The sequence below is a fragment of the Helobdella robusta genome (genome assembly GCF_000326865.2).
Source record: "Helobdella robusta unplaced genomic scaffold HELROscaffold_12, whole genome shotgun sequence".
In the NCBI taxonomy this organism is placed as follows: Eukaryota; Metazoa; Annelida; class Clitellata; order Rhynchobdellida; family Glossiphoniidae; genus Helobdella; species Helobdella robusta.
This window is the reverse complement of record NW_008703664.1, coordinates 4,419,075-4,446,585: the sequence shown is the minus strand read 5'-3', so window position 1 is coordinate 4,446,585 and position 27,511 is coordinate 4,419,075. Positions and strand designations below refer to the sequence as shown.

General features: G+C 31.8%; 3 protein-coding genes across 3 annotated transcripts; 1 reads left to right on the top strand and 2 right to left on the bottom strand.

Annotated features, from left to right (window-relative positions):
* Positions 1–3,329: 3,329 nt before the first annotated feature.
* Positions 3,330–9,407, top strand: HELRODRAFT_73174 (hypothetical protein; the record flags this gene model as incomplete). Its single annotated transcript, XM_009013804.1, has 10 exons — positions 3,330–3,372; positions 4,658–4,985; positions 5,047–5,113; positions 5,625–5,731; positions 5,803–5,896; positions 6,048–6,266; positions 7,706–7,824; positions 8,741–8,860; positions 8,949–9,078; positions 9,264–9,407. Coding segments are annotated over 10 exons (1,371 nt in total), but the record flags the coding sequence as incomplete, so codon positions are not given.
* A 941-nt stretch (positions 9,408–10,348) lies between these two features.
* On the bottom strand, positions 10,349–15,002 carry HELRODRAFT_168124 (hypothetical protein; the record flags this gene model as incomplete). Its single annotated transcript, XM_009013803.1, has 4 exons — positions 10,349–12,118; positions 13,363–13,502; positions 13,723–13,943; positions 14,815–15,002. 4 exons carry the CDS (start codon positions 15,000–15,002, stop codon positions 10,349–10,351), a joined length of 2,319 nt encoding a protein of 772 aa, XP_009012051.1.
* Positions 15,003–24,661: 9,659 nt separating this feature from the next.
* HELRODRAFT_138403 (hypothetical protein) lies at positions 24,662–24,835 on the bottom strand (the record flags this gene model as incomplete). The annotated part of the gene is made up of 1 exon (XM_009013802.1): positions 24,662–24,835. A coding segment is annotated over one exon (174 nt), but the record flags the coding sequence as incomplete, so codon positions are not given.
* Between the last annotated feature and the right edge of the window lie 2,676 nt (positions 24,836–27,511).

Genomic DNA, 27,511 nt, shown 5'->3' with positions numbered 1-27,511 from the left:
GCCCATGAAACTTAGCAGTTATGAACATTCTTATAAAAAAGCACAGCCAATACAACGCATTTTGGTGACCGACGGTGCACGCGGAAAAAAATCCATAAAAAATTTCATTATACTCTAATTTCAAAAATATTTTGACAGAATGTTAATAAATGGTTAATTATCACATTTCTTCAAAAAAAATCGGTGTTGCCCATGAAACTTAGCAGTTATGAACATTTTTATAAAAAAACACAGCCAATACAATGCATTTTAGTGACCGACAGTGCACGCGGAAAAAAATCCATAAAAAATTTCATTATACTCTAATTTCAAAAATATTTTTACAGAATGTTAATAATTGGTTAATTATCACATTTCTTCAAAAAAAATCGGTGTTGTCCATGTTTAACTAACTTTATAAAAAAATTAAAATACACCAACCTCGTAGCGAATAGTCTGCAACAAATGTGACTCACAACAACAAAGAAAAAATATTTTTATAATAATTCACATTTCTTTTATCGCTCATAACAACCAAAAATTATATAGATAGGCGCATTTTCGAAAAATAAACAAAAATAACGACGACGAAAACGCGAGTTTGCGATAACAATGTAAATTCACTTTCAGAAAAATTCGTTAAAGTTCAGTGCGCGCTTCTGCATTTTTCAACGTTATGCGACCTGCTACTTTTTCTGCTTGAACATTTTTTCTCCGTTATTTATTTTTTATTATCTTTTTTTTATACCACTATCTTGCAAAATGTAACATTTGTCAGATTTTGATTTTTTAAAGAATAAAAAAACATCATAGTAGACAGCACTGATCTACTCTAAGTACTTGTTAACCGTAGGTAGGTAGAAAGCTCTAAATGTCAAAAATGTGATCGTAATAAAATCCAACACTAAGAGGTTCTTTTGATTCAAGCTAGTAAAAAATGTAGCTGTGTAAGTTTGAATGTGGTAAATAATAAAAAGTGTGGATAAAAGTCTAGGAGAGAAAAGCAGAAGAATGATAATTATCATTCATAATGAATGGTAATGAAATGATATTGATATCTTTTTTTTATGATAATAATCATCATTCATCATAATGAATTGTATTGTATTGTGCGATATCTTATCTACCATTTTTTAATTAAAAAATGAAATGAAAAATGTGTCCTATAAAATAAAAACAGTGCGAAATATATAATTAACTTACCAGTAACTTCTTTACAAATGACTATTTTAAGTAGCAGTACCAATCGAATCGACTAATTATACCAAAATTCATCCACGTGCCGAAGAAGTTTATTTACATAACGTCAGTGCACTCACAAATATTCCATGGTAAAACAAACGCAATTATTGTTTGGCACAAGGTATGGACAGCCAAGCTTTCAAATTACTTACATAATATAAAATACAGATGTTGACATCATATATGTAGAACATGAACATACATAAAAAGAATAAATGTTGACATATGTTTATAAATAATTATTATAGAATATAAATATAATATAAAATATAATATAAAACACATATGTTCATTTGTATATGCTTAGAAAAAGTTGATGTATTTAAGTGTTGTCCATTGATGGCCAGAAGTGAGCAAAGAAATTGACATTCAATAATGAATGCCAATAGCAACGTCAGTAGTATAGTGCCAATTTTTTGTAATGAAATACAAACCAAAGTGATCAAATGTGAGTCAATTGAGTTAAACTAGGCGGATCATGACCTGGATATCCTATAATAGACGTTAACAGCAAACTTCAGTTTCAGGCTATTAAAACTACCAATGTGTAAGATCAAAGAAGTGCCAAATTTTTTGTTGAAAAAGATAACTTAGTATTTAAAATTTGTTTGATTATAAAAATATAATTTGTAATAAACATCAAAAATTACACTAAATTGCTTATTATGTTTTATTTAAAAAATGGTAAAATGTAAGTTGAACTGATTGAATCATCTTATCTAACAATAAATTTTTATATAGTATGTCCTATAATATGTCACATTTATTTTGTTTTTATTTAATTCAATCAATCAATCTTTGTTTAGCTTCCAGAGACCCAGTTCTCCGAGGTAGAACGTTGTTTTCTTTGTCATCAACTTTTTGCGCCAAATTAGACGATCAGTTGTATCCATTTCATTTAAATTTAGTGCTTTCATGTCTTGCTCGATTGTTTGCAGGACTTCTTTGGACGGCCTTTGGCACGTGTGCCAGGTACTTCAACATCTGCAAGAGAAGTTATGGCACTGTTTCCACTTCGTTTGACATGACCAAACCACCGCAGACGGTGTTGCCGGCATTCTTCCTTTATATCATCTAAAACCAGCACGACGCAGGATTCAGACTAATTCGTTGCATCCATCGGAGCATTTTCATGTCGGTTCGTTGAAGTTGTTGTTCTGGTTTGTTTGTCATTGGCCATGTTTCTGCACAATATAACAACACCGGACGTATCACAGATTTATAAAGTCTTGATCGTAGTGGTAGTGGGACGTCACGCCGCATCAATATAGAGGCAAGGAGATGCCATTTATTCCAGGCTGCACGTATGCGTGCTCGAACGGCAGCTTCAGCTGTTCCAGTACAATCCAGAACATCCCCTAGATATTGAAACGATGTAACTTTCTCTACCTTAATGGCTTCAAAAACATTGCTATTTTGAATTTGTTGTTGTGGATTGATGCAAGCAGGACAAACAAAATTGGACACTTTAGATAAAATACCAATTATTTTTGAACAACGTTTGTGACACCCCTGGTTACACTGCTGACACTTGATTGAATTGTTACCTATACTAGCTTTACAAACCGAACAGGTTCATCGTCCAGTAGTTGTGGTTTTGATGGGTTCACCAGTGTTCATTGCTTTGGTTTTGCTGATGATCTTCTCTCAATGATTTTCTCGACAATTTTCAAGGAGTGTTCTAACAGACGTATACCCCGATATGATGAACAATTCAATGGATCACCTTTGCCTTTGTATAGCGGAACTATCATGCCATATTTCTATTCAGTCAGCATTGAGCAATTTCAGGGGCATTTTTTTGTTTTCATTTAATTATTCGTTATAATTTATTTTAATTAATATAAATCATTGATAGCCATTACATTTTTACATCTCTTTTCTAAGGTGTATTCTAAAGTATCTATTATGTATATCTATTCTGATGGTCACATCTTCACACCAAGTTCTGTATCTAAGCTTGCACATCACTTTTTCTCGCTATTCGTTTGTTTTGCGAATTGTTTAAAAATGGCTTTGGTTAGTGACCGCTGTTTTTTGGTGATTATTTCTTAATAGTTCATAACAAATTAATTAAATAGTTTTTATCTTTTCAGTCTACTGCTCAAAAAGTTCAAGAAGTCAGAGAAGTCACTAGGATAGAACGAATAGGTATTCAAAATAAAATAACAATATTATTATTATTATTATTTATTTTTATTATGATATAAAATTTTTTTTATAAATATATAATATATAAAAAAAATCAAAATGCACTGCAGCTACGTCCTGTATATATTATATCGCTGTATCAGCACATATCTAGCGAGAAATAACTACGCCATATCTTTTGCTGGGTAAATGTATATTTTTCTGCCTGCCATGTGATAAATATTTGTAAGATAAGCATGGAAGTGAGGGTAAAGATAAATTTAAAAGTGAACTTAGATTAATCATTAATGCAATTAGTAATAATAAAGATTAGAATGTTAATCTCATACTTCGATTTAGAATATTTATACATTTAATTTTAATTTAACACATTCAAAATAATATAAAAAAATAAAATAACATAATAACCGTGAAAATGTATTTTTGAAAAGATGAATTCATATTTTCATGCTGAACTTGCTGTAATGCTTTTAAGCATAAAAGGCAGAAAATACACTCTAATGCATTATGCATGGTAGGCGTGATTGTACACTTTTATGAATCTTAAACATTACCAAGCACAAAAGTATACTTTCATAAACTTTTTGACATTTGTAGATATGAAAATATACTTTTATGTTTATGGTTTATATACTATTAATGTTCAAAAAGTACAAAAAATTAAAATTTACAGTCGTATTTTTTTATTAATCTTAGTTTAATTTTAATTTTATTTATACTCTCACTCAATACTAGCTCATATAAATATTAATTGCAAGGTATACTCTTGCCTACTGCTTTTATGATAGCACAGCACTCTTTTGCAATTTATTTAGAGTTTTTTTGCACTATATACAATGTGCACAAAATAAATTTACAATTTTTTCTACACCGTTCATATAATGCACAAAATTTATTCAAAGTCAATTAATGATGGGAGGTTACATTATGATATGCATGAAACTATTGAAAAAAATAAATAATGCAGCTATAATTCACTTATTCACAAGTTGCAGTGTGATAAAATTTGAATTCAAATGATTTAAAATAAAATCATAGTTTCATAGTTGTGATTGTAATTCCAAATCCATATAGATGCAATTTTCAAACCATGACTTTACAATAGTCACAAATGTTCATAATTGAGTACGGAAACTATAACTCATAACCTTGTTAAATATTAGTTTAGCCTTATTTGTTTCAAATCAGGTTTTCTCTATTTTAATGAAATATTGATATTTACCTTAAGTAAGATCAGCATTTTTTCATTTTCCAACTCTGATACATTTTTTTCATTTTATTTCAGGTGCCCACAGCCATATAAGAGGTTTAGGATTAGATGATGCTTTGGAAGCAAGAAAAATATCACAGGGTATGGTTGGCCAGGTATCAGCTCGTAGAGCTGCTGGAATAATTCTGGAGATGATAAAAGAAGGCAAGATTGCTGGTAGGGCCATTCTCATTGCTGGTCATCCTGGAACTGGAAAAACTGCCATAGCCATGGGCATAGCTCAAGCATTAGGTTCAGACACTCCATTCACATCTATAGCTGGCAGTGAGATATTCTCATTGGAGATGAGTAAGACAGAAGCTTTGACTCAAGCCTTCCGAAAATCAATCGGAGTCAGGATAAAGTTAGTTTTTCAGTTGAAAAGTTTAATATTTTCATCTTAATCTGATTAAATTTTTTAACAGAGAAGAAACTGAAATAATTGAGGGAGAAGTAATCGAAATACAAGTTGACAGACCAGCCACTGGAACTGTGAGTTTATAAAAAAATTTTATTATCAACTGGTAAATGACAATGCTGGTTTGTTGAAATTGATGATTTTGATCATGGTATAGTGATAATAATCTTATTTACATTTATATGCTCGTTCTTTCTCACTCATAGAATGGTCAAACTTTTCATAAACACATTCCGGCATCGTGAAAATTGTCAAAAAAAATTAATATATAGTGTGAATTCAAAATGTTCTGCTTGAATTATTAATAAGTTATTCTTACTGTTTTTTTTAAATTGTATTACATTTGTTAATTTATTTGATGTTTTATGTTTTAATTTATTCAATGTTTTTATGTTAAACAACATTTCATTAATAGTTACAAGCTTTGAGTGACGTTTTAGTAATATTTGCCTAAAAAACCGAAAAAAACTTAATTTACTTGATTAACTACAAAAGATTGAAGATTTTTATTTAATTCATTTCTAAAACAGATTTTTTTAATTTAAAAAATTTTCTTTAATCTTGTTTTTTTTTCCAACAATTTAGGGCTCAAAGGTAGGAAAATTAACCATAAAAACAACAGAAATGGAAACCATATATGACTTGGGTCAAAAAATGATTGAAAGTCTTACAAAAGAAAAAGTACAAGCTGGGTTGGTTTCAGTTTTGTTCAATCAATCTAATAATATAAAATAAATATTTGTGTACATAAAAATAAATATAGGGACATCATAACAATTGATAAAGCCACTGGTAAGATAACAAAATTGGGTAGATCTTTCACCAGAGCTAGAGATTATGATGCCATGGCTGCAAATGTTGGTTATTATTGTTTTATTTTATAACTTTAAAATTACCTCAATCATTCCTGTGGTCAAATTATAATAGAATTATGAATTTCTAACTAATCATTAGTAAATTAAATGCTTTATTGTTTACAAATTGTGTCTTTTAAATTATGCACACTAGACAAGATTCGTACAATGTCCAGAAGGTGAATTACAAAAACGTAAAGAGGTCGTCCATACAGTAAGCTTGCATGAAATTGATGTGATCAACAGTCGAACACAAGGATTTTTAGCATTATTTTCTGGTGACACGGGTGAAATAAAAAGTGAAATTAGAGAGCAAATAAATTTCAAAGTTGCTGAATGGAGAGAAGAAGGAAAAGCAGAAATAGTCCCTGGGGTATGATTTTTTCTTAATGTATGGTTTTTCATAATTGTAAATTGCATTGTATATTTTACAACTTTTTGGTCCAACGGATTTTTTTATCAAAAATTGTACTAACATTTTTCTTTTCACAATTTTCATTTTAATATACAATCGTTTGGCTTGAGGTTTCCAATTAGATAATGGCAACAATAATGACTGCCTGCATGGGTGTTGATGCACTCTACAAACGTCAACAAAAGAGATGAAATTGTTAAATGGTTTGAAAAAAAAACAGAAATTTTATCAAGTACCTCAAATGTCTCATCTTACAGTAGTGCAGAAACAAAAGGGTGTCAAAGTATTATTAGGTATAATATGAACATTTATATAGCGCCATATGTACCGCTGCTTCAGAGTCATTTGGAGCCCCTGTACACATATCAAATAGATGTGCCCATTCTTTTTAAAAAGACTCAGTGGGAAACATTGTCACAGGTCTATGGATAAATCTTTTTCAAACATCCAGTGACATGACGGAAGCTGCTGGCCTCAAGACGGAATTTCGCTACAGGCATGGGCAAATTTATAAATGAAATATATGTGCTCTTTCTTTATAAAAAGCATTTCCGAAAGTTGTAAAGGGTCATTGGCATATTTTTAGAAGGCTTGTACAAAAGTATTATACATTAAATAAAATTTTTCAGATCGCTAGGTGCAGTAGATCCTGTATTTTTAGTTTATTAAGCAATTATTCCAAGGTATTGCGTCACATGTTAAGTAAAATGAATAAAAATGTTCTTAACACGCTAAGTTTGCTTGTTAAAACCATCAATAAATATCATGCTTACAATATTTTCACGTAGGAGTGCAATTTGCGATAAAAAAAGAATTGACAAAACTTTTTAACCATTTTGATTTAACAGAACAACTTTCAGCTAAATATAATGTTCTTCGTCTAAAGGGTAATTAGCATATTTATGTGTGTTCCGGTAAACTAACAGAATCCATCATTGATACATCGCCCCATGGTTGATAGGAATGCTTTAAAAGTTTACCAAGGGTTTGTAGGGCAATCTGGCATGTTCGGGGAGGAATATGAGGTCCTGATATGTTTTGATGATATTATTTTACGTGTTAAAACTAGAAACAAGAAGCCAGTAGGGCATTTAAAAATGAACGGAGCGCTAGAGCAAGGTTTGTTAAAGATAAGTCTGACGGTTTTGGTCTGAATGGTCTGCAATTTTTTGTTAAATATGTGGAAGACTTTCTATAACAGAGAATATCAATAGTCTACCAAGTTTTGTTGAGTGATAGAAAACATCCTGCACTGAAGTTTGATTTAGCCAGTTTTACCAGGGCGAGTGCCAAGATGGACGAGAACTACTTCAATATTGAATAAGGAATGCTTAGGAAACTATAAATTACACATACTCATCCTTTGTCAAAATATTTACATATTATGATTTTTGCAGGTATTATTCATAGACGAAGTACACATGTTAGACATTGAGTGTTTTTCCTTCCTGAATCGGGCCGTTGAGAGTGATATGGCGCCAATACTTATTGTGGCCACCAACAGAGGCATCACTAAGTAATTTTTGGTTAATTCATTCTACTATTTTAGACAGAGACTTTGGGTTTGAAACACCCTCAATAAATATTTTTTTTACAGTTGAGGTTAAATTGAATATAATCTCTACATAAACTTTAATTTATAATTGTTGCAGCTCTTTTTTAACATCTATAAAATACTGGTTTTAATAATTTATTATGAAAATTATTTTTAAAGAACGTGGTTTATATAAAAAATATCAACAACCTTAAAAAATAATTCGAGCTCCTCCTACAGAAAATTTTATATCAAACGAGGGGACATTTTGTTTACGTGCAAAGTACAAGCTGCAGTGCCATCAAATTTGTAACTTGTGTGGCAGGCAGGCTTGTGTATTTTCTAATGAAGTAAATAATCCGCAACTGAGTGTTTATTTACAAAACAAATAATCACGGTACAAAACTGAGGCGAGTGACATATGTGATATATGGCGTCAAGGGGTATTTCGGTTTCATCATAGGTAGCTGAACGGCAACCCCCGATCTCGGGGAAAATGTTATCTAAACGTGTGTTGTTATATATATATATATATATATATATATATATATATATATATATATATATTGTTGAACTTAATTGAATTTACCAGGTTGTTTCTTTTTTCGTATAGTGTTAACACTTTATTCATAATCTATAAATAAAAAACTAAATTTCTACAATCTATCCCAGACGATGCACTGACATCGAAACATATAAAAAATAAAATACTTATAAAGATGACTCCTGGAAATTTAATTCATGATTTTGATTACAATAAGAAGCTAATAAGAAAAAGAATAGAAACAACCTGGTAAATTCGATCTAGTTCAACAAAATATGTATTTAAGAAAACATACTGCCTAAATACCTGTGTGCACGCGTGTATTTGAACTATAAACCATTTTCATTATTTCAGAATTAGAGGTACAAATTATAAAAGCCCACATGGCGTCCCTATTGATTTACTCGACCGATTGCTGATTATTTCTACCACACCATATGAAAATGATGAAATCAACCAAATTCTTAAAATCAGGTTCGCAACTTACGGCTGTTTTCTTTATAACATCTTAACTATCATAATCTGGCGTAACAAAAATTATAAATTTGGCTATTTGTTAAAGATGTGAGGAAGAAGATGTTGAAATGACTGAAGATGCGCTGACAGTCCTCACCAGAATAGGCCAAGAAACTTCATTGCGATATGCTATCCAGCTTATAACCACTGCCTACCTGGTCTGCCGAAAAAGGAAGGTTTGATCATTACAGACTAAATCAATCGTTGTAAAACATCTGTTCAACTAATATTAAACTGTTAGAAAATAGTTTAGCTGAATTTTTTGTTTTCTTTCACCAATCGTGTTAGATGTTTTTGTAAAAACAAGCCATAAGTCAGTGAGCGTGTTGCTTTATCACTGCTAAACTTTTTTTTATGAAAGGGCAAAGAAGTAGGCATTGAAGATGTCAAGAGAGTTTATTCCTTATTTCTCGATGAAAGTAGATCGACTCAGTATTTGAAAGAGTATCAACAGGAATACATGTTTTATGAAACAGGTTTCTATAAATTTGTTTATCGAGTTTAAAATTTTATTAAAACTTTTCTCTACTTTCAGGTATAGATGATAAAGAGAGCATGGAAATAAACTAGCGGCGGGTAAACATGTATGAACACATACATGCACGTATATACATTTATACTTTTTCATGTATGTTCACATGCGCATGTAAGTGACAAAACAAGGATTGTTTTTTTGTTTAATTTACCATTTTCTCAAAAAACGATGAAAAAGTTTCAATCAATTTCGTTTGAAGAAATATTTTGAAATAATATCAAATAAACGAATGTGATTTGCTGAATGAAGTACTAAGTGAAAGTGAAATAAATAGTGTCTGAAAGTCCAGTTGTCTGCTATTTACAAAATTTCGGGTCTGGCAAAAATGAAGCATAAACCGGGAAAACTTTGTACAGCAGTTACTAAAATATGAACATCTAAATCATATCGAAAGTTATAATCCAGTCGCCTTAACAAAATCAATAATTAAAGACGAACTTCGTTGCAAATAAAACAGGCTTTTTCACAAATTAAGAAAATTTTTAATACGAATTTTACTAAAAAAAAATTGAAAATTTTTGAAGTAAAAATATCGGCTTCATAATTTAAAAATCAATCTGCAATTCGAATATAAAATTGATGCCATACTGAAGAAAGCAGTTAAATAAGTTTTAGAAAATAGGTATTGAGATTCCAAATTTAGTTTTGTGACGAACTTTTATGAGACATTGACATGACCAAAGTAAAAGTGGTCTTACTATCCAAACAATATTTAAAAAGTATCCGAATAAATGCACCCTTGTAATAAAATTAGGCTTTGAACAATGGCGGTTCCAACATATAACAGGATGGAAATCAAAATAGGCACTTATTATAACAAGCCTACATTGATTGTACAAGCTTAAAAATTCTACTCCATTTACTACTTCTAAAGGTATTTATTTATTAATATCGATCCGCAGCACCATCGTTCAAAAATTAAACACTAATAGGGGCGAAAAAAAGAAGTTCAAGATGCTACGAAGCCCCTTGGCATATAATTCGGTGTAGGACCAACTCCCAGTCTGAATTGCTGCGAAACTGTTTTCGCACGAAATGCATTTAAAGTTATAAACTTTAATGTTTGGAACCGTATTACCTAAGTTATCGTGAAGAAATCCTCTAAATAAAATTTCATCATTTTTCTCCAGAACCTTTACAGCCTCCATAAATGTGTGTGGCATTATTAATTTGAACATCTGATCCGTTTTTTCCACTAAAACTGTAACTTCGAAGGTATACCTATTTAATTTTGTTAAATGACAGTATCTACTTTGGTTCTTATTATAATGACACATGTCAACGTTCAATTCATCTAACAAAGTAGTACAATCTTCAGGATATTCATCGCCGTATGTACATCTCAGCCAACTGGATAAAAATGCCGGAAGCATGCTTATGATACTTTCTGCTTGATTCTCGACAGTCTTTATAGCTGACTGTTTTACTTGAGCGGTCCAATTGACTTTCACTTGGACTAAACTTTGACAGTTGACCATAGTTAAACTTGTTACAAAATTGTCGACTTTTAAATTTCCACAATGCTTTTCATAAATGTGCCACGGGAGGTAGTTCGTTGGTTTGCCTGAATCATCTGGTACAGCAATGTAAGCCAGGGGAACAGCTGAAAGCACAAGAATTAATGTGAGTACAATATTAGTCTTTGCCGATTTGTTATCAAGACTGAAGCCCCAGAATTTGAAACCTCCTTTTGACCAATAAGCAAACATGGCCACGGATGCTAACAAAAAGAGAGTCGTTAAAAGTTTCAACATCCCAGAAAGTGAAAATATTTTTAACAAAGAAATAATAAAATAAACCACACCTATTGTGGCAATGAAGGGGCTTAGAATGACAAGAATACCCCACCCACATGATGCTCTCAACAGACTTATCCAGGTAGTATGTGGAAAAAACATAACCGTTATTCTCCACCAAAAAAAACAAACCAAATGAGGAATCATAATTTGATAAGTTCCAGACCATGATTTTCTCATAGCCATATTAGCGAAGATAAATGGAACAATTAAAAATGCAACGGAAGGCAAGCCAATCTTTATTTCAAAGCAAGAGTAAATGCTAAATGATATTCCTGTGTTGGCAAAAAAGTCAAGAATATGGTATATTACAGGAATTTTAGGCATCCCAGCTAGGATGAAAGGCAAAGTTGCTAAATTGTCAAGCAAGATAGCCAGAATAGCTAAATGATCATATTTATCACTTAGAGCAAACCAGCAAGCAACGGTAATAACCAAGCTGATGCACGTTATCTCGGCACACGGAATCCAAGTTTTGTCGGCTAAGGCAAAAGTAACAGCGAGGCCAGGTAACGAGATGAAGAGAGTGAAGTATGGAGTCAATGAATTCCAAGTATATGCAGATTCAGCACTTTCTTGAATGAATGTATCAGCAAATCGGTCTAGCATATCTGCAAGCACTTTTACATCATTCAGTTTTCTTCGAGAGTAAAACATCTGCATGGTGGAGATGATGATGACAAAGAAAGAAACGTAGAAACCCAAAATTGGAGTGATCCACAACACAACATTAAACGATATCAGATTGTATAAAAAGAGAACAACTAGCATGTAAATTTGCTGGATAGGCATTAATGTTTTTAACCAAATATAGCCTTGAGTACCAGCTGTTTCTACTATGTTGTCAATTATCCACGTAAATGTTTGCCCTGGTCGTTGGAGAACCTGGAAATAATTGAATAATTTGGGGTGATATGTGTGTGTATATATATATATATATTTATATATATATATATATTTATGTGTGTGTGTATAGTATACATATATAAAACATACGTAGTTATATAGTGTACATATATAAAAACATACTTTATGTATACTTTGCAATATAAATAACAATAAGAATTATCATTTCACTGAGAAACTCGTACTAGATCAGCAGCGTTCAGCGGTTTAATTTCTCATCTAGTTATAACGAAAATTTTAATGTATAGAATCTTTAAATTTTTTTATAAAGATCCTGCTCAGCCATTTAGGGAATGTATGTATACCCTGTTAATTCTTAAAGAAAATAAGGCTTCTTTAGCTTTTAAAAATATTTTCTAAGTCTATGATGATAACTACAAAACATTACATATGTAAAGCTGTAATTATAAAGACTATATATAAGTTCTTTATTTTGGTGTTCTAAGTGCCACTTCTTTTTTTTTCAGTTCTGTTGCCCTCATACTCTAACAAAATAAAACAGTTTTTCATGTCTATAACATCTCAATTTGACACTTGGACTAACTCATCCGCAACATTTATTTTTCTTCTCATTATTAAAGCCATTTTTCGAATTTCCATATAATTTTTTTTTGCTTCTCTATATTTTTGCATTACCAAATTTTGGAAATATATTTTAAACTCACACATTTCTCAAACATGAATTTTATATCTTCTCTTTTAAGGTTGACAAAACATTTTTTCAGAACACAATTATAGATTCTTTTAAATTATTCAATGCCATTTCCATTCAACCCATTTATAAACAATCACATCTTCGTTTTGTTTTCAAATACCTCCCAGCTTACGTCACTCATGAACAACAAATTTTTTGTAGCTCCGTGAATTCATTTAATCTTTATTCTGGTTTCATTAATCATATTTCATGTACAAGACAAAATTTTCCAGATACTAGTAGTATCTATTCACATGACAGTTGTTCTAAATAAATTTACTCTTAGACTATACTTTTTCCAGATTATAAATTTGTATGTTGCTTTTGACCATTATAGATTGTTAGTGAAAACCTAGAAATATAAAATTTTTACCAAAGTTAAATACATATTATCCTTTTCTTTGTAAAAAAAATGCTAAATGCAGTATTTAAAGCTGGCTGAATTTCAGTCATAATTTGTCTCAACACATCTAATTATTTTGTTTGGCTATACTTTGACATCAATTTGGGTTAAAATTATTGTAATAACTTTTTTATAGAATGGTGAATCATTTGAATAATCAGGATTGGAATCATTAGCCAGTAACTTTAGCGACCAAGAACTTTTACCATGCAGTTGTTTCATCATTCTGTTCACAAAATCTTCTTCAGAAACATTCTCTTTGATTGCTTGAGATAATATGAAAATTGTTTAATTAAAAATATATTAATCCAATATAATAATTAAAAAAAACTTCAAAAATGAGGCGATAAGACAATAACTTGTTTAAATAAAACGTTCCTTTTACGAATTTTTATGCATGTTCAAATAAAGTTTAAAAGAAATAGACATCATACGTTACAATCTTCAATATTTTGATATATCATTTCAAACACAAAAATATTAAACCTTTTTCAAGCAATTTTCTTTCCACTTTATTTTCTGATAGTTCAGCAACTCTGCGTTTATATTCTTCCTTAGTCAAATGTTTGTCACCCATGCAAATTTTTTTGAACAGCTTACTGGCTGCATTTCTACCTTTTTTTTCCCAGCTACTTGTATTGACGCACCAGTGGACATCATTACCGTTCTTATTAGTTATTCCTAAAAAAATTTTAATTATTAAACAACTACAAAAATTAAAAAAATTGAACATGCCTAGGTTATTAACCAAACATTTTTTGAGAAGTTCTGTTGCATGTTCATTGCCTTTCCTAGACGATTTCAAGAGCCAATGCACAGCTAGTTCGGCATCCTCAGCAACATTATCGATTTCATATTTATTCAAATAATATTTACCAAGTTCAAGCTGACCTATTTCGTCACCATTTTCTGCTTTTTCAGTCAGTTTTTCAAATTCTAAACAAAATAATTTAATGCGTTAATTTAAAAGTATACTCATCACACAAAAAATTTAAAACTTTTTGTAATATTGACGGTGTGACATGTTATCAAAATAATGAAAATAAAAAATATTTGCAGTCCTGAAACATTTTTTAAAAATTATTTGTAATCCTAACTATGGAAAAAAGTTTTAATGCTTTATAAATTTAAAATTTAACGTTTTTGCTTAATGAAACATACAAATTAAAATAGAAAAATCCCCTGATTAAGCAATTTGTGAAAGAATACTAAAGATCAAAAAACATGACACACACAAACATATATATATATACAATAATTTTTTTCTCGTGTTAACTGTCAGCTGGGTTGTTTTCATCTGATTGAATCGTAAAAATGGTGACCCAAAAAAAGACAAAAAAGGCGATCGAGAGAATTAACTCTCGCTAAGCTCTCTCGTGAAAAGTGGTAAATACTTCTCAGGTTACCAGCAGACGCTGAAAACTTTGAGGCAGGGAAAGGCGAAATTGGTAATCAATGCCAACAACACCCCGTCTCTCAGAAAAAAGTGAGATCCAGTACTAAGCTATGTTGACCAAAACAGGGGTCCACCATTACAATGCCAACAACATTGAGTTAGGGACTGCTTGTGGAAAATACTTCAGGGTTAAGACACTCAGTATTACTGATCCTGGTGACTCCGACATCATCAGAAGCATGCCAACAACAGATATGGCCTCCCCATAATTTATGAAATCCGCCGAATTTGTAGCGTTGAGTATTACAACGCCAGAAATTCGGTAGATTTCATAAATTACTGTATATATTGTGGTCTTTTGCCAGAGCATATATATATATATATATATATATATATATATATATATATATATATATATACAATATTCTATAAATTCTACGTTTGGCGTTAATATGTTTGTAGTTCGTTTTTTCAATTTTTCTCACTGAAGTTTTTTGGTGAACGTTTAGTTTATTAAAATTCAAAATAAACTTATTTTCCAAATTCATGCTGCAAATAAGGCCATATTTCGATTCCGAATGAATCATCATCAGTGCTTTCTGTTGTTTATATAGGGAAATATTGACTTTGTCAAAATGAATTTAGATGGAGATTGACTTTGTCAAAGTGAACTTAGATGGAAATTAGGTGTCAGGTTTCTTTCCATGAATTCGGAAAATAAGTTTATTTTGAATTTTAATAAACTAAACGTTCACCAAAAAACTTTAGTGAGAAAAATTGAAAAAACGAACTGCAAACATATTAACGCCCAACATTCGGTAGAATTTATAGAATATTGTAAAAATTATGGTCTATTACCAACATATATATATATATATATATATATATATATATATTGGTAACAGACTGTTGTTAACGCAACATTTCAAAAATTCAACACTACTTTCAACATTGTTCAACTTTTTTTCAAAAAAAAAAAGAAAAAGTTGAACAATGTTGAAAGTAGTGTTGAATTTTTGAAATATAAATATATATATATATATTATATGTATGTATATAATATTTATTTACATATGGAATTACTTATGAATACTCATACATACTTAGCATTTATTTCTTCTACTTTATATTATATATTGTACAGCCAGAAAATTTTCTAAATTACTTCCAATTGTAAGCTTGTCTCTAATCTCTTGATGATTTATTTAATATAAACCATGTTTTGTATCATAATTTATATCATATTTAAGGGTAAAGGGTATTTAATAATCGTTGATGTCATTTTATCTGTTAATATTTTAACAAACATACACACATGTAATTTCAGTCTAAAAATGGCAATGGCAATGGCATACTTATCTTGTTTCTAGTATTATATTTTTCATTTAAGTTAAATAAAAAAAGGTTAAGGACTCATACACTCTTTCAATGTTCAGAGGAATCAACAACAACCAAACAGCATGTCATATACATAAATTCCTTTTTTGTCATATTCAAACTAGGTCACTGCAAAACAGGTCCAGATGCCATTAACGTTAACCAGCCACTAGACAAGGCCATCTTGTAGTCCATCGCACCTTCCTTGATTTTAATGGCTGCATTCATGATCTTAAAATCTATTTCTCTGTCTATCTCATTTAATTATATCATAAATAACATTTATATAATTTTCAAGTAGCTAATAAGATGTTAACTATTTTTTGAAATCTAATTAAAATTTATCATTGCATTGAATGTTTACAAATAAATTAACAAAACTATATGGCAAAACTGAAGATCAGTCATAGGTTTTCCCAGCATTATTTATTTTTAGTTTATTGTTACAAAAGGCATATATGTTCCTCCCAAATGTTTACTTTTTTTTAGTTTATTGTTAAAAAAAACATATGTGTTCCTTTCAAATGTACAACTAAAAGCTAAAATAAATTAAAATGGCCAGAATGCAATTTAGTTTATTAATGTTATCCATATTTTACGAATGTCTTAAAAATTTAAAAATTAAAAATTTTTTACTTTAAAATTTAACAATTAAAACCATTTGAAATATATGAATAAAAGTAAAAAAATACAACAAACTTATTAAAAAGGCTTTTGATCTTATCCATTATTATGTGTAAATTTAAAACAAACATTTTAAAAAAGATTATAATGGCCATAACACATCAAATTAAGCATTCAGAAACAGTGCTATATGTATATGCAGAAATATATGAATTGAGCTATAGCCTTTTATAAATAAATAAATAAATGTATTTGTTTGAATGAGTATTTAATTAATTTAATTAAATAGATGTGTTGAATTACACTTAACAGGCATTATGTAGCACTTTAAAAAACAATAGATTTGAATTTGACATAGGAATTGACTATAGCACTGTAACTCATAATATGATGCTTCCGGTAATCATTGCAGTGTAATGGTAACCGATTACTCATAACTAAAATTAATATATACATAGATAATATAAATATTATAATTATATGCATAATTAATATAATATAACACATCCAGGCAAATGTTCAACAATTCCTATGCTATGTGACTGTAATCAATTATCAATGACACTATAATAAAAGATAAATATACTAGTATAGATAGATGGATAATATATCTGTAATATTTAATTAAGTAGTTCTGCATATGTCAGAGCTACAATAATAAAGAAAGACTAAAAAAAATGTAATTCAATAAATTATAAAATAAAATACAAATTCAAACTCCAATTAATATTAAATTAATTAATAAAACTTATTTAAACATTTATAAATCACATTACCTAGTCAATTAAATAACAGATATATGACCTCTATAAACTTTAATTATCAAACTAACGTTTAATTTTATTTAATCATAACGGTGGGAAGGGCTTATTTTTATTAATAAATAATAAAAACAAATGCGGTAAAAAAACCCAGGACCAATCTTCGGTTTTGTCCCAAAGGCATATTGATGTTTATATAATATTATAATATGTATAGAACACGAAACCCGAAGTTTCTTTTTCCGACATGCCAACTGTAAAATTATACGTTGCTCTGTCGTGCTAGGACTCAGATGTCGTACTCCAAATAACAGCAAAAGTAAGTTTACCAAAGACCCTTACGATCCTACAAAAGTTGTGATTCGTGATGTTGATGCGTGAACCTTAGAACTTTAATTTACTATGGACTGCCAAGAAAAGTGTTGACAGTAAATATATTCACTTTAAGCATATGATAATGTTGACAGTAAATATATTCATTTTAAGTATATGATAAAGACAGACCCATTAAACACTAGACACTATTAAATAAAGACATAAAAAATTAATGCTTATTAATTTATTTTATAACATGAATTTTTAAACTGAAATTGCCTTATTGTATCTCACCCATTTACACTTTACTGGAAGCAAGAGAAACAAAAATGTCACGTCATGCATCCATTATAATTGGTGCAGAGAAATTAAGCAGGTGGTCGTTTACAATGTAAAAATACAACGCAATGACGTAATTGCATGCTAGACAACATTCAGATCAAACGCTTCATTTTATAACTTATATATCAATTATAAAATATGTTTCTGAGATTAAGGGGTAATTTAAAAAAGATTCAACAGTGCTCCTCAATAAATTTGATGAGCAGATGGGTCTCAAGATTCGCTCTGAGCTTTACAAGTTATGGAGATAGCGTAATAGAACGTATGCTGCATATCACGTTGCCGATGGCACTCTCGATCTTATTTTTTCAGTTGAATTTTTATCTAAGGATAGTACAATTTTTTCTAAAGGTGTTTACTTAGATCACAGTTTCATTCATAAGAGTTGTTTTTCCATTCATTTATCATCAGCCGATAATCACCAAAAAACGGATTTATTCATGAGATCAAATTCATAACAAATTATTTGCTCACCTCCCATCCCTGCAATATGTCGCGGGTCCATTTACTGAGAGTGATCCTGATGTTGCTTATCAAAAACTTTTGAGTAATTTGCAATCAATAGATGACGTTGTCGCCCCATTACATAATGTTGTGACTCGTAGAGACGAAGAACGTCTTGTTTAAGTGACTATTTTTGTTTAATGCGAGTGAATCAGTCTGGTTATAGAGAAAATCATTCAACGGAGATGGCCTTAATCGATGTAACGTCTGGATGGTTTGCATATACGGACGCTCAAAATTTTTCATTGTTAGCATTATTATTAGATATGAGCGCGGCCTTCGACTGCGTTGATCAATCTTTGACAGTCGAAAAGCTTAAACATTGTTTTGATGTTTCGGCTTGGTTGCCCTAAAATTTGAATCATATCGCAACAAACCTTTTATGACAATAAGCTTCAAAAAGAAAGAAGTGGATATCGAAAGTTGGAGTACTGTGTTCAGCTTTGGAATCCAGACTTACAAAAGGATAGACATATGTTTGAGAAAATTAAAAGAAGGGCCACGAGAATGATCAAGGAATGTCGAAGCATATCATATGTAGACAGATTAAAAGTTTGTGGCTTGACAACATTAGAACAAAGAAGATTTGATTCAGGCATACAAAATCATCACTACGAAGGAGAACTTGAAATCAGTGAAATTTTGTGAGCTTAGGATAAACAGTAAAACAAGGGGGCATAAACATAAGATATTTAAAAAAATATTTTTCAGCTAGAACTGTCAACGAGTGGAACAAACTGGGAGATGAAATAATATGCACAGAAACAACTAATAACTTTAATGCAAACTCGGCAAAAATAGAATATTAAAAAGTCTCAGAGTAGTCCTATCCAAGAATTAATCTTCTTGGATCACTATAATAAATCTTTGTTATGTTAACTAACTCAGTGACCAGATTTACAGTATTACACCTTACAAGCTAGGAGAGGAAATAATATGCGCAGAAACAATAACTTGTTTGTTCTAATTTAACGGCCCTGAAGCTCCCATAATGGTGCTATGGTGTGCCTTATCGCAATTAGCTTATTCTGTATATTTTAAAAATATTGTCAGTTAATGTTAATCAACACTCGTTATCATTTTAAATCATTTATCAATTTGTTAGTTCATTTATTTAGTTTCAAGTATGATTATCCTTATGAATGTCTAGAGCCATCACCACCGACTATAAAAATCCCAACCAAGCCCATCTAAGAACTGACAAATGGCCAATTCCAGATATACGTAAAACCCTTACCTGGTCAATCGTAACGTTTAAAAGACCCACAGACCGACACCATCCATACCAGCGCAGTGCAAAAAGACCGTCCAAGCCCACCATCCGACTACCGCCTGCGCCTATATTGGGAACCGTAATTATTGCTGCTTCCACTTATTATCTTTTTCTTTCTTCCACCAACGATGGCATGCCTAAGGATTCTTTATTTTGAAAAATACTTTTTCCTTTTGGCGACCGGGCCTCCACAATGCAGTTCGCCATTAATGAACACCTTACACGCCTCTGAGGATTCTCTTTATTGTGACTATTTCTTCTTTGGCAACCTGGGCTCCACGTGGGATTCGCCCACAATAGCTGCTCCATACGCCTCTGAGGTTTCTCTTTATCTTGACTACTATTTATTTCTTCTTTGGCTACCGAGTCTCCACCATGGGGTTTGCCAAAGATAGACGCTCTATGATCCTCCAAGGATCCTTTTTATTTTTATTATGACCTCTATTTATTTCCTCTTCGGCGACCAAGCCTCCATCAAAGGGCTCACCCACGTCAGACGCCCGGTATGCTTCCGTTGCTAATTTAAATTATTTCCTCTTTGGCGGCCCAGTCCCACTGTTGGGTTCACCCACAGTAGATGATTGACACGCTTCTAGGGTTTGACTAATCAGTTCTCATGCTAGACGCGCAGGGCGCGCAAAAACCTTAAAGCACATATGGCAAAAATAGGATAAAAATCTCAGAGTAGTCCTGTCAGACTCAGCCCTCTTTGATCAATTTAAAAATCTTTATTTTATATTTGAAATGTTTTTTTTTATAAACATAAAACCAATTTTTTTGTTAAAAACAATAAAAATCAGGACAAAGGCAACTTTACTAACACTAACAACGAGGATATGAAACAACTTCATAGTTTGTGGTTTGATGTAGTTAAAGGTTTTTTGAAACGTGTAATTGTTGTTGATACGTAACTTTTTCAATTCAACTGGAGAAAATATTCAAACGACGATGTTTTTACATATTTGAGTTCACAAATAGAGGAAACTTATCAAGCAGATTAAGTTTCTTTAAATTTTTTTAGTAAGGAGGACATCCCATTAATTTTTCTTTTCTATTCGTGCCACGAGATTGGCCTGTGTATGGTTTTGAAAGATTAAAAAAGACAAAAAATGATCTTATAAAGTTATCTGAAAAGGTGAAATTGAACACTACAAGTAACAATGTAACAAACTTGAAGTATCAACTTTTGGTTTTATTCGTGACTAGTTATACAAAATTCTTTTAACAAAATATTTAAACGTACTAAATTAATACAAAAAATTATTTATAACACAAAAATTAAGAAAGTTCTTCCAGAGTTATCACTTCTTGAGTTGCAAGATTCATGTCATGAAAAGTTGCGCTCGGATTGAGTTGATTCAGCTGTAAAAATGTATTACATAAGTACAAAACCAGTAAGGAAATCAATATCAACACCAATAACAGTAGCAATAAAACAAACCATCATTATCTATAAGTGATTCTAGAGGTTTTAAAAATAAGAAATTTTTCATTTCAGACATGCCATAACAACCTCAAAATCAACTTGCACCAGGGAAAAACTTAAATAACTCCTTCTTGCTCCATCTGTCGTTAGTCATTACTGTGAAATTTTTGTATCCTTATTTCCTTATTATTCCTTATTTCCTTTATAAACATATTATAAGCATTAGTGAAAACAATAGCAACGTCACACGTTCATTGTTATCTGTTTCTAGGCGTAGCCTGACCAGCAAGAGCTAAAAATAGAATATAACCTCTCAAACAAGATCAAGTGCTAATGTTTCATGAAAACCATAGTTTTTGTCGTCAATAAAATCGTAATTTACTCTCTAATTAGGCTTTTTCGATGATTAAGAAAGCATTATTTTTTCATTATAAACCGTGCCGATCCTAAATATTTTAATGATTCAGTAATGAAAGGCATACAAATTAAACAAATGTAGCTATTGATACAGAGATAGAAATCGAAAATTTGAAATACAGTATACAGAAACTAATTCAAAACAAATGTGTAAAAGGAAGAAAGTAATATGTAGTTACAAGTTACAAGATGAAGAGAAAAGAAGTTAGATAAACCACTGTGTATGTATATGTCTGTGTGCGCGAGGACACATTATACAAAAATAAAAATACATATTGCCACCATCTTAATTTTAAGCTCCATGCCACCATGTTTGAAGAGTCCTGCAGGCAGTCCGTCCATACTGGAAGCTTTAACATTACACATCTGTGAGAGCTTTTTCAACCTCAGAGAAGCTGGTGGATCGTCAAGATCATACGAAACATCCCAACCAGGCAATACTGCAAGGACTGCAATATCAAACGAGGACTGTTGGTTGAGCACACCGTTAAAATAGTCAGCCCATCGAGCCAGGATTCCATGACCATCTTTGATTAATGTTTGTCCGTCTTTGACAGCACTGGGACACTACCCGAGTTGCCAACACCGTCTTTAAATTTTCATAGAATGACTTCATATCCCTTTGATTTGCCGCTGCCTGCAGTTCATCAGCTCTGGCAGACCACCAAGACTCCTTCATCTGGTGGAACCTCTTCTGTGAAAGTTTACGAAATTGTGTGTAACGTGTTTTATTTACACCATTACTTTTGTCATTGATCCAAGAAAGATGCAGGCTGTGCATGAAATGCAGCAATCTGCGTGCCTCCATGCGTCGAACCAGTTTATATGGATATAACGACGGTAACGAAACACATTCACTGCAGCTTTCTCCACGATCTGCTTGAAATGAGACCAGTCAATGCTATCATCCCTTGAAAGTTCATTGCGCAATGCCTGACAGAACGAGTCTCAGGTTGCCGGTTCGTTTAACCTGACCATACACAGTTAAGTTGCTCTCACAACTCTGCGATGTCTCTTGACTAGTTTCACGGTCAAAAACACTGACATCGTGATAAGGCAATAATCTAACCACATTGTAGTTTCTCATATTGCTTTAGTTAGAAGAGCGAAACACAGGTCTCGTTGCCTGATGAGTATGTAGTCGATAAGATGTCTGTGCCCTGAACGTGGATGTTTCTGTCAGCCTGTTGAAAGACCGTATTAGTTACCACCAGACTGTGTTCTGTAAAGAACTCAAAAGACATGGTTCCATTTGAATTTTCTCTACCAACTCCATAGCATCCAAGCACTCTATTCCACAAGATATGATCAGTTTCCCCGCGGACGTTGAAGTCACCTAGGACAAACAGTTGATGTTTGTATGGTGTTGTGCGAACAGCATCACCAAGATCATAAAACAAGTTCTTTTATTCGTTAGTTGCTCTAAGTGTTGACGCGTAGCGACTGGTCAAAGTAGCAAAGTGTCCACCCTCCAGTCTGAGTTGCATTTTTATTAGGCAACGGTGAAATACCCCAAGGTATCTCATGTACAGACTTTAGGAGTGAGTTACGAATGACAAAGCCCACTCTACCCATTTGCGCCTCACTTGTTGGATGACTTTGGCAAAAAAAAAAAGAAACCTGATTTTTTCTCCTCAAACTGAGTTGCTGCAGAAATTATTGTCTCACTGAGTGCAGCAACATCTATGTTGTGACGGGCAAGTTCGCGTGCCACAATAGCAGATCGACACCAAGATCCAGCAAACTACGGACGTTCCACGAGACAATGTTGATTATGTTCCTTTTCATTCCACCACTGAGTAGGACAACCAGCCAGCCGCGGTTTTATCGGTTGGCTGACAAGTTGAGGCAATGAGCTAGCTTTTTAGGACACCTTTTATAGTCCCTCCTCCATTTGGAGAAAGCAGTGAATCACTGAATAGGGGTGCTCTGTCACCCAGACAGGATACGGACATTACTGTAGCTCTCAGCAATGAACGACCATCACGCCAGAGCTGCCTACGTGCCGGATTGTGACTAGACACTCCCGGTAGTATATTCTACCTGTCCGTTACCACTTACCAATCGCCGTAGAGCTTTACTTGCACACCCGTTTACCAATGACAGTCTTCACAAAAGAATGATTAAAGTAGAGCATGTTTCTGCGCATGCCACACTCTCTCCTCTGCATGGGTCGATGCCAGCAGACACAAACATGTTGAAACGCGCTGAACAGCCAATGTAACCGTATTATTCTCGTAGTCAACTCTCCTGGCTAAATTTTAGGTAGGTTTACTCCCAGGCCTTTCTTAAGAAGATTTGAAGTCAGAGTTTTCCTTCTCCTAGATGATTTATTTTGCGAACGCCATCCACTCGAAACTTAGTTATGGCCAGAGCTGTGAAACCAATTTTAAAAAAACCTAGATTTTTCAGGTTTTTTTTTAAAAACCCTAAATTTTTTAAAATGTTGAAATTTTAGATTTTTTAAAATAATTTTTTATAAATGATTTTTTGTATCCAATTTTCTCATGATTTTTGATAATCTTGAAATATTAAATATCATATAAAGTTTAAGAATGTGATTTTAATCAATCTAGTGAGGAATGGATGCTCTGAAACTGAATATAAAAATAAAAGTGTGGAAATTGATATTTGAAAATTTTTTAGAAGAATTTTTTTAAATAAATTTTTAAAATGTACATGTTTATCATTAATTTTGTTAAAATAGCACAATAAAATTTTCAATTTAGTTTTGTGAACCAGGGGGTGTAAATTTTTTTGATCACTTTATAAAATATAAAAAACCTACGAGCTTTCAAATAACCTATAAAAACCTAAAAACCTAATGAAAAAATTAAACAACCTAGGTTTTTATCAGCTCTAATTATGGCGCCAGCACGCATGCATCCTACACACATATTCACAGGAACAGAAGTCACATTTCATTAGGGAAGTCGTATAAAAACAAACGCACGCACACACATAATTATATAAATAAATTCGCTAAAAAATAGCAAACTTACATCCCTCCGAGGATAAGCTGTAAGTAACTTGTAACGTTCAACGGGGAATCCTTGAGATGTGACGAAATTGAGCAAATCATAGAGGTGATCAGTCTTGTAGAATCGCCTACTTATGGTTTTTCCTTCAGGACACCTTAGTTTGATAGCTACAAGTGGTTTAGATTTGTCATCGTGAGATGGTTCTGGCGGTAAATCGCTTGCCAGCGTTTCTCTCAAAAGCTGTTAAACACGTTTGGTAAATTCAAAATTTATCAATTTTATTTGTATGTTTCAAATAACAATGACTAGAAAAACAAAAAAAATACAAAACCAAGTTTAATATCATTCAAGATCAAATAATTAAGTTAAATTGTAACAAAAATAATTTTTGTATGAAAAAATTTTTTCTTCAAAAACTAATTAACAAAATTTAAAATTTAAATTCGTCAAATATTTTAATGCCTTCAAGTTTATAGGTTAGCTATAATAACATAACATTAACATAACATTTAAATAATGAGCGTAGAATAAAATCCATGTGCTCATATCTAATATGTGATAATAATTTAAGTGTCCAAAAAAAACAATAATAATATGAAATAGTATTAAAAAAATAATAAAAAAATAAATAAAAAAATATAATTACAATAATAATAATAACAACAACAATTAAAGTAAACTACAGTACCATATCGATAACAAAATAATCGAATTTAAAAAGCAATATGTATCTGTCTATCAATCCAACGTATAGTCCTCATCGCCTGTGCCAATGACCACCAATTTACCCATCACACCATCCGTCATTTCATCCTGGTCATCACCAATCCAACTTCACGACATCGTCCAGCGCAGACTGCCTCGTAGCCACAACATCCTTGTCGACCCTGAAAACTAAGAAAAATAAGATGTCAATGGATGCTTGACAACTCGACAACTTGATAACCCAGGTTAAGCCACTGTTGAAAACGGGAAAAAAATGGAAAGACAGAAGTGGAATAGACTTGGCAGAACAATCTTTGAAACTTATGAATGTCGAAATGTGAATGTCGAAATGATGAGAGGGGGACACGGAGAGATTGTGGACATGGCAGCTGGAAGAAGGTTGGATTTATGCTGTGTACAGTATCCCGTTGGAAGGATGACAGCTCAAGAACTATGGGGCATGATGATGGATTGTACAAGTTCTTCTGGGTTGGATGCGAAAAGGGAATAACAGGTGTGGGTGTACTAGTAGCGGAAAAATGGATGGATAGGGTTACATAGATATACATAGGTCGACTAGAAAGTCATCTTTAAATCCTTTACCAACAATTATTAAGGTATCATTAAAATTATGCCTAGGTGCATACAAAACTTCGTCATCTATGGGTCTACATGTCATGGCAATGAAATACCACTGCACCTTAGATACACAAAACTTTCTCTTAATTTCTATTTCAGGACCATAACCGACCAAGAAAGCAGCTTACCTATGTACAATACATCTATAAGGATCGAAGCAAATTTCAAGAAAAAACCTAAAACAATCAAACCTTTCTAGTAATACCTTCGTGTAAAATATCACGCAAAAGTTATTGAGTATGAAAATATAGCGAAAAACCCTAACCCTCCTCTTCTTCTCTGGAGAATCAATAATCCTAAATACTCACAAAATAAAAAAATCTAAAGGCCAGCACATCATCCAATCAATAGTTAAAGAAATCTTAAGTCATAACATAAACACTACAATAATTTACACTGACAGCTCATAAATTGGAGAATCAACAACTGCGGCTATAATAAACGGAACAAAAACAACAATCCACTTGCCAAATAACACATATATATATTACCTACAGCTGAACTACAAGCAATCAGTATGTCTTTAAATCATATAATAGATGAAGCCAACAAATCGTTTATAATAATTTGCTCAATCTCTAGAACAGTATAAAAGTGGCAAAAGTCTTGTCAATTTGATGAAGGATAAAATTCACAGAATCATCCAAAACAATTGGCAAATTAAAATCATCTGGGTGCCAAGTCACACAGCTAACATTGGCAATGAAAGTTTTGATGCTCTAAGCCTCACAGCACACAGTACTCCAAGAGCAAATACTGCAATGCTTTACTCAGACATTAAAACAACAATAAATAAATATATCTAAAAACTATGGCAAAGTATGTGGAATACTTCTATACACAATTAAAGCTAAGTAAGCCTGTTGTCGATCAAAAGATAATCGAAACATTCAACACCCGTTTTATAATGGCCAAGATAAACAAAATAATGTTGAAACACACTGACCTAACCCATAAAATCCTTTTAAATAAAACCATTCAGTCAGCATGCCAATATTGTAGTCTAAAGTTAGCAATACAGCATATAATAAATTGCAATAAACCTATCAAAAATAAAAACAAACAGCTGATTTCCTCAAATCTCTCCAAAAACTTCAGGTCAAATGATGATATTACCCAACTCATAAAGTTCCTCAAGGATTTTGAATACTACAATCGAAGAGAAAAATGTGAAGTGCCTTCTCCTTCGAAGTGACGATAATTCAATTAACTCATATTTTAGATAATTACAATGGCAAATACTAGTACCTTATTGAGAGCCTATATGCCGTTAGCTTCAAAAGAAAAAAATTCAAGCTAAAGAATAATAACAGAATAATTATTATTATTATTATTATTATTATTACTGCTTCTATTACTACTAATACAATTTTCTCTATTTTCTTGAACGAATAATTCTTCAAATCTTCGTTAAACTTCTTAATAATAATCTGCTTTATTTTTGTTAGAAGATCATTCCACACTCAAAGAAGGCAACCTGTGCACTTATATCACCTAAGAAGCACCATCGCTTCC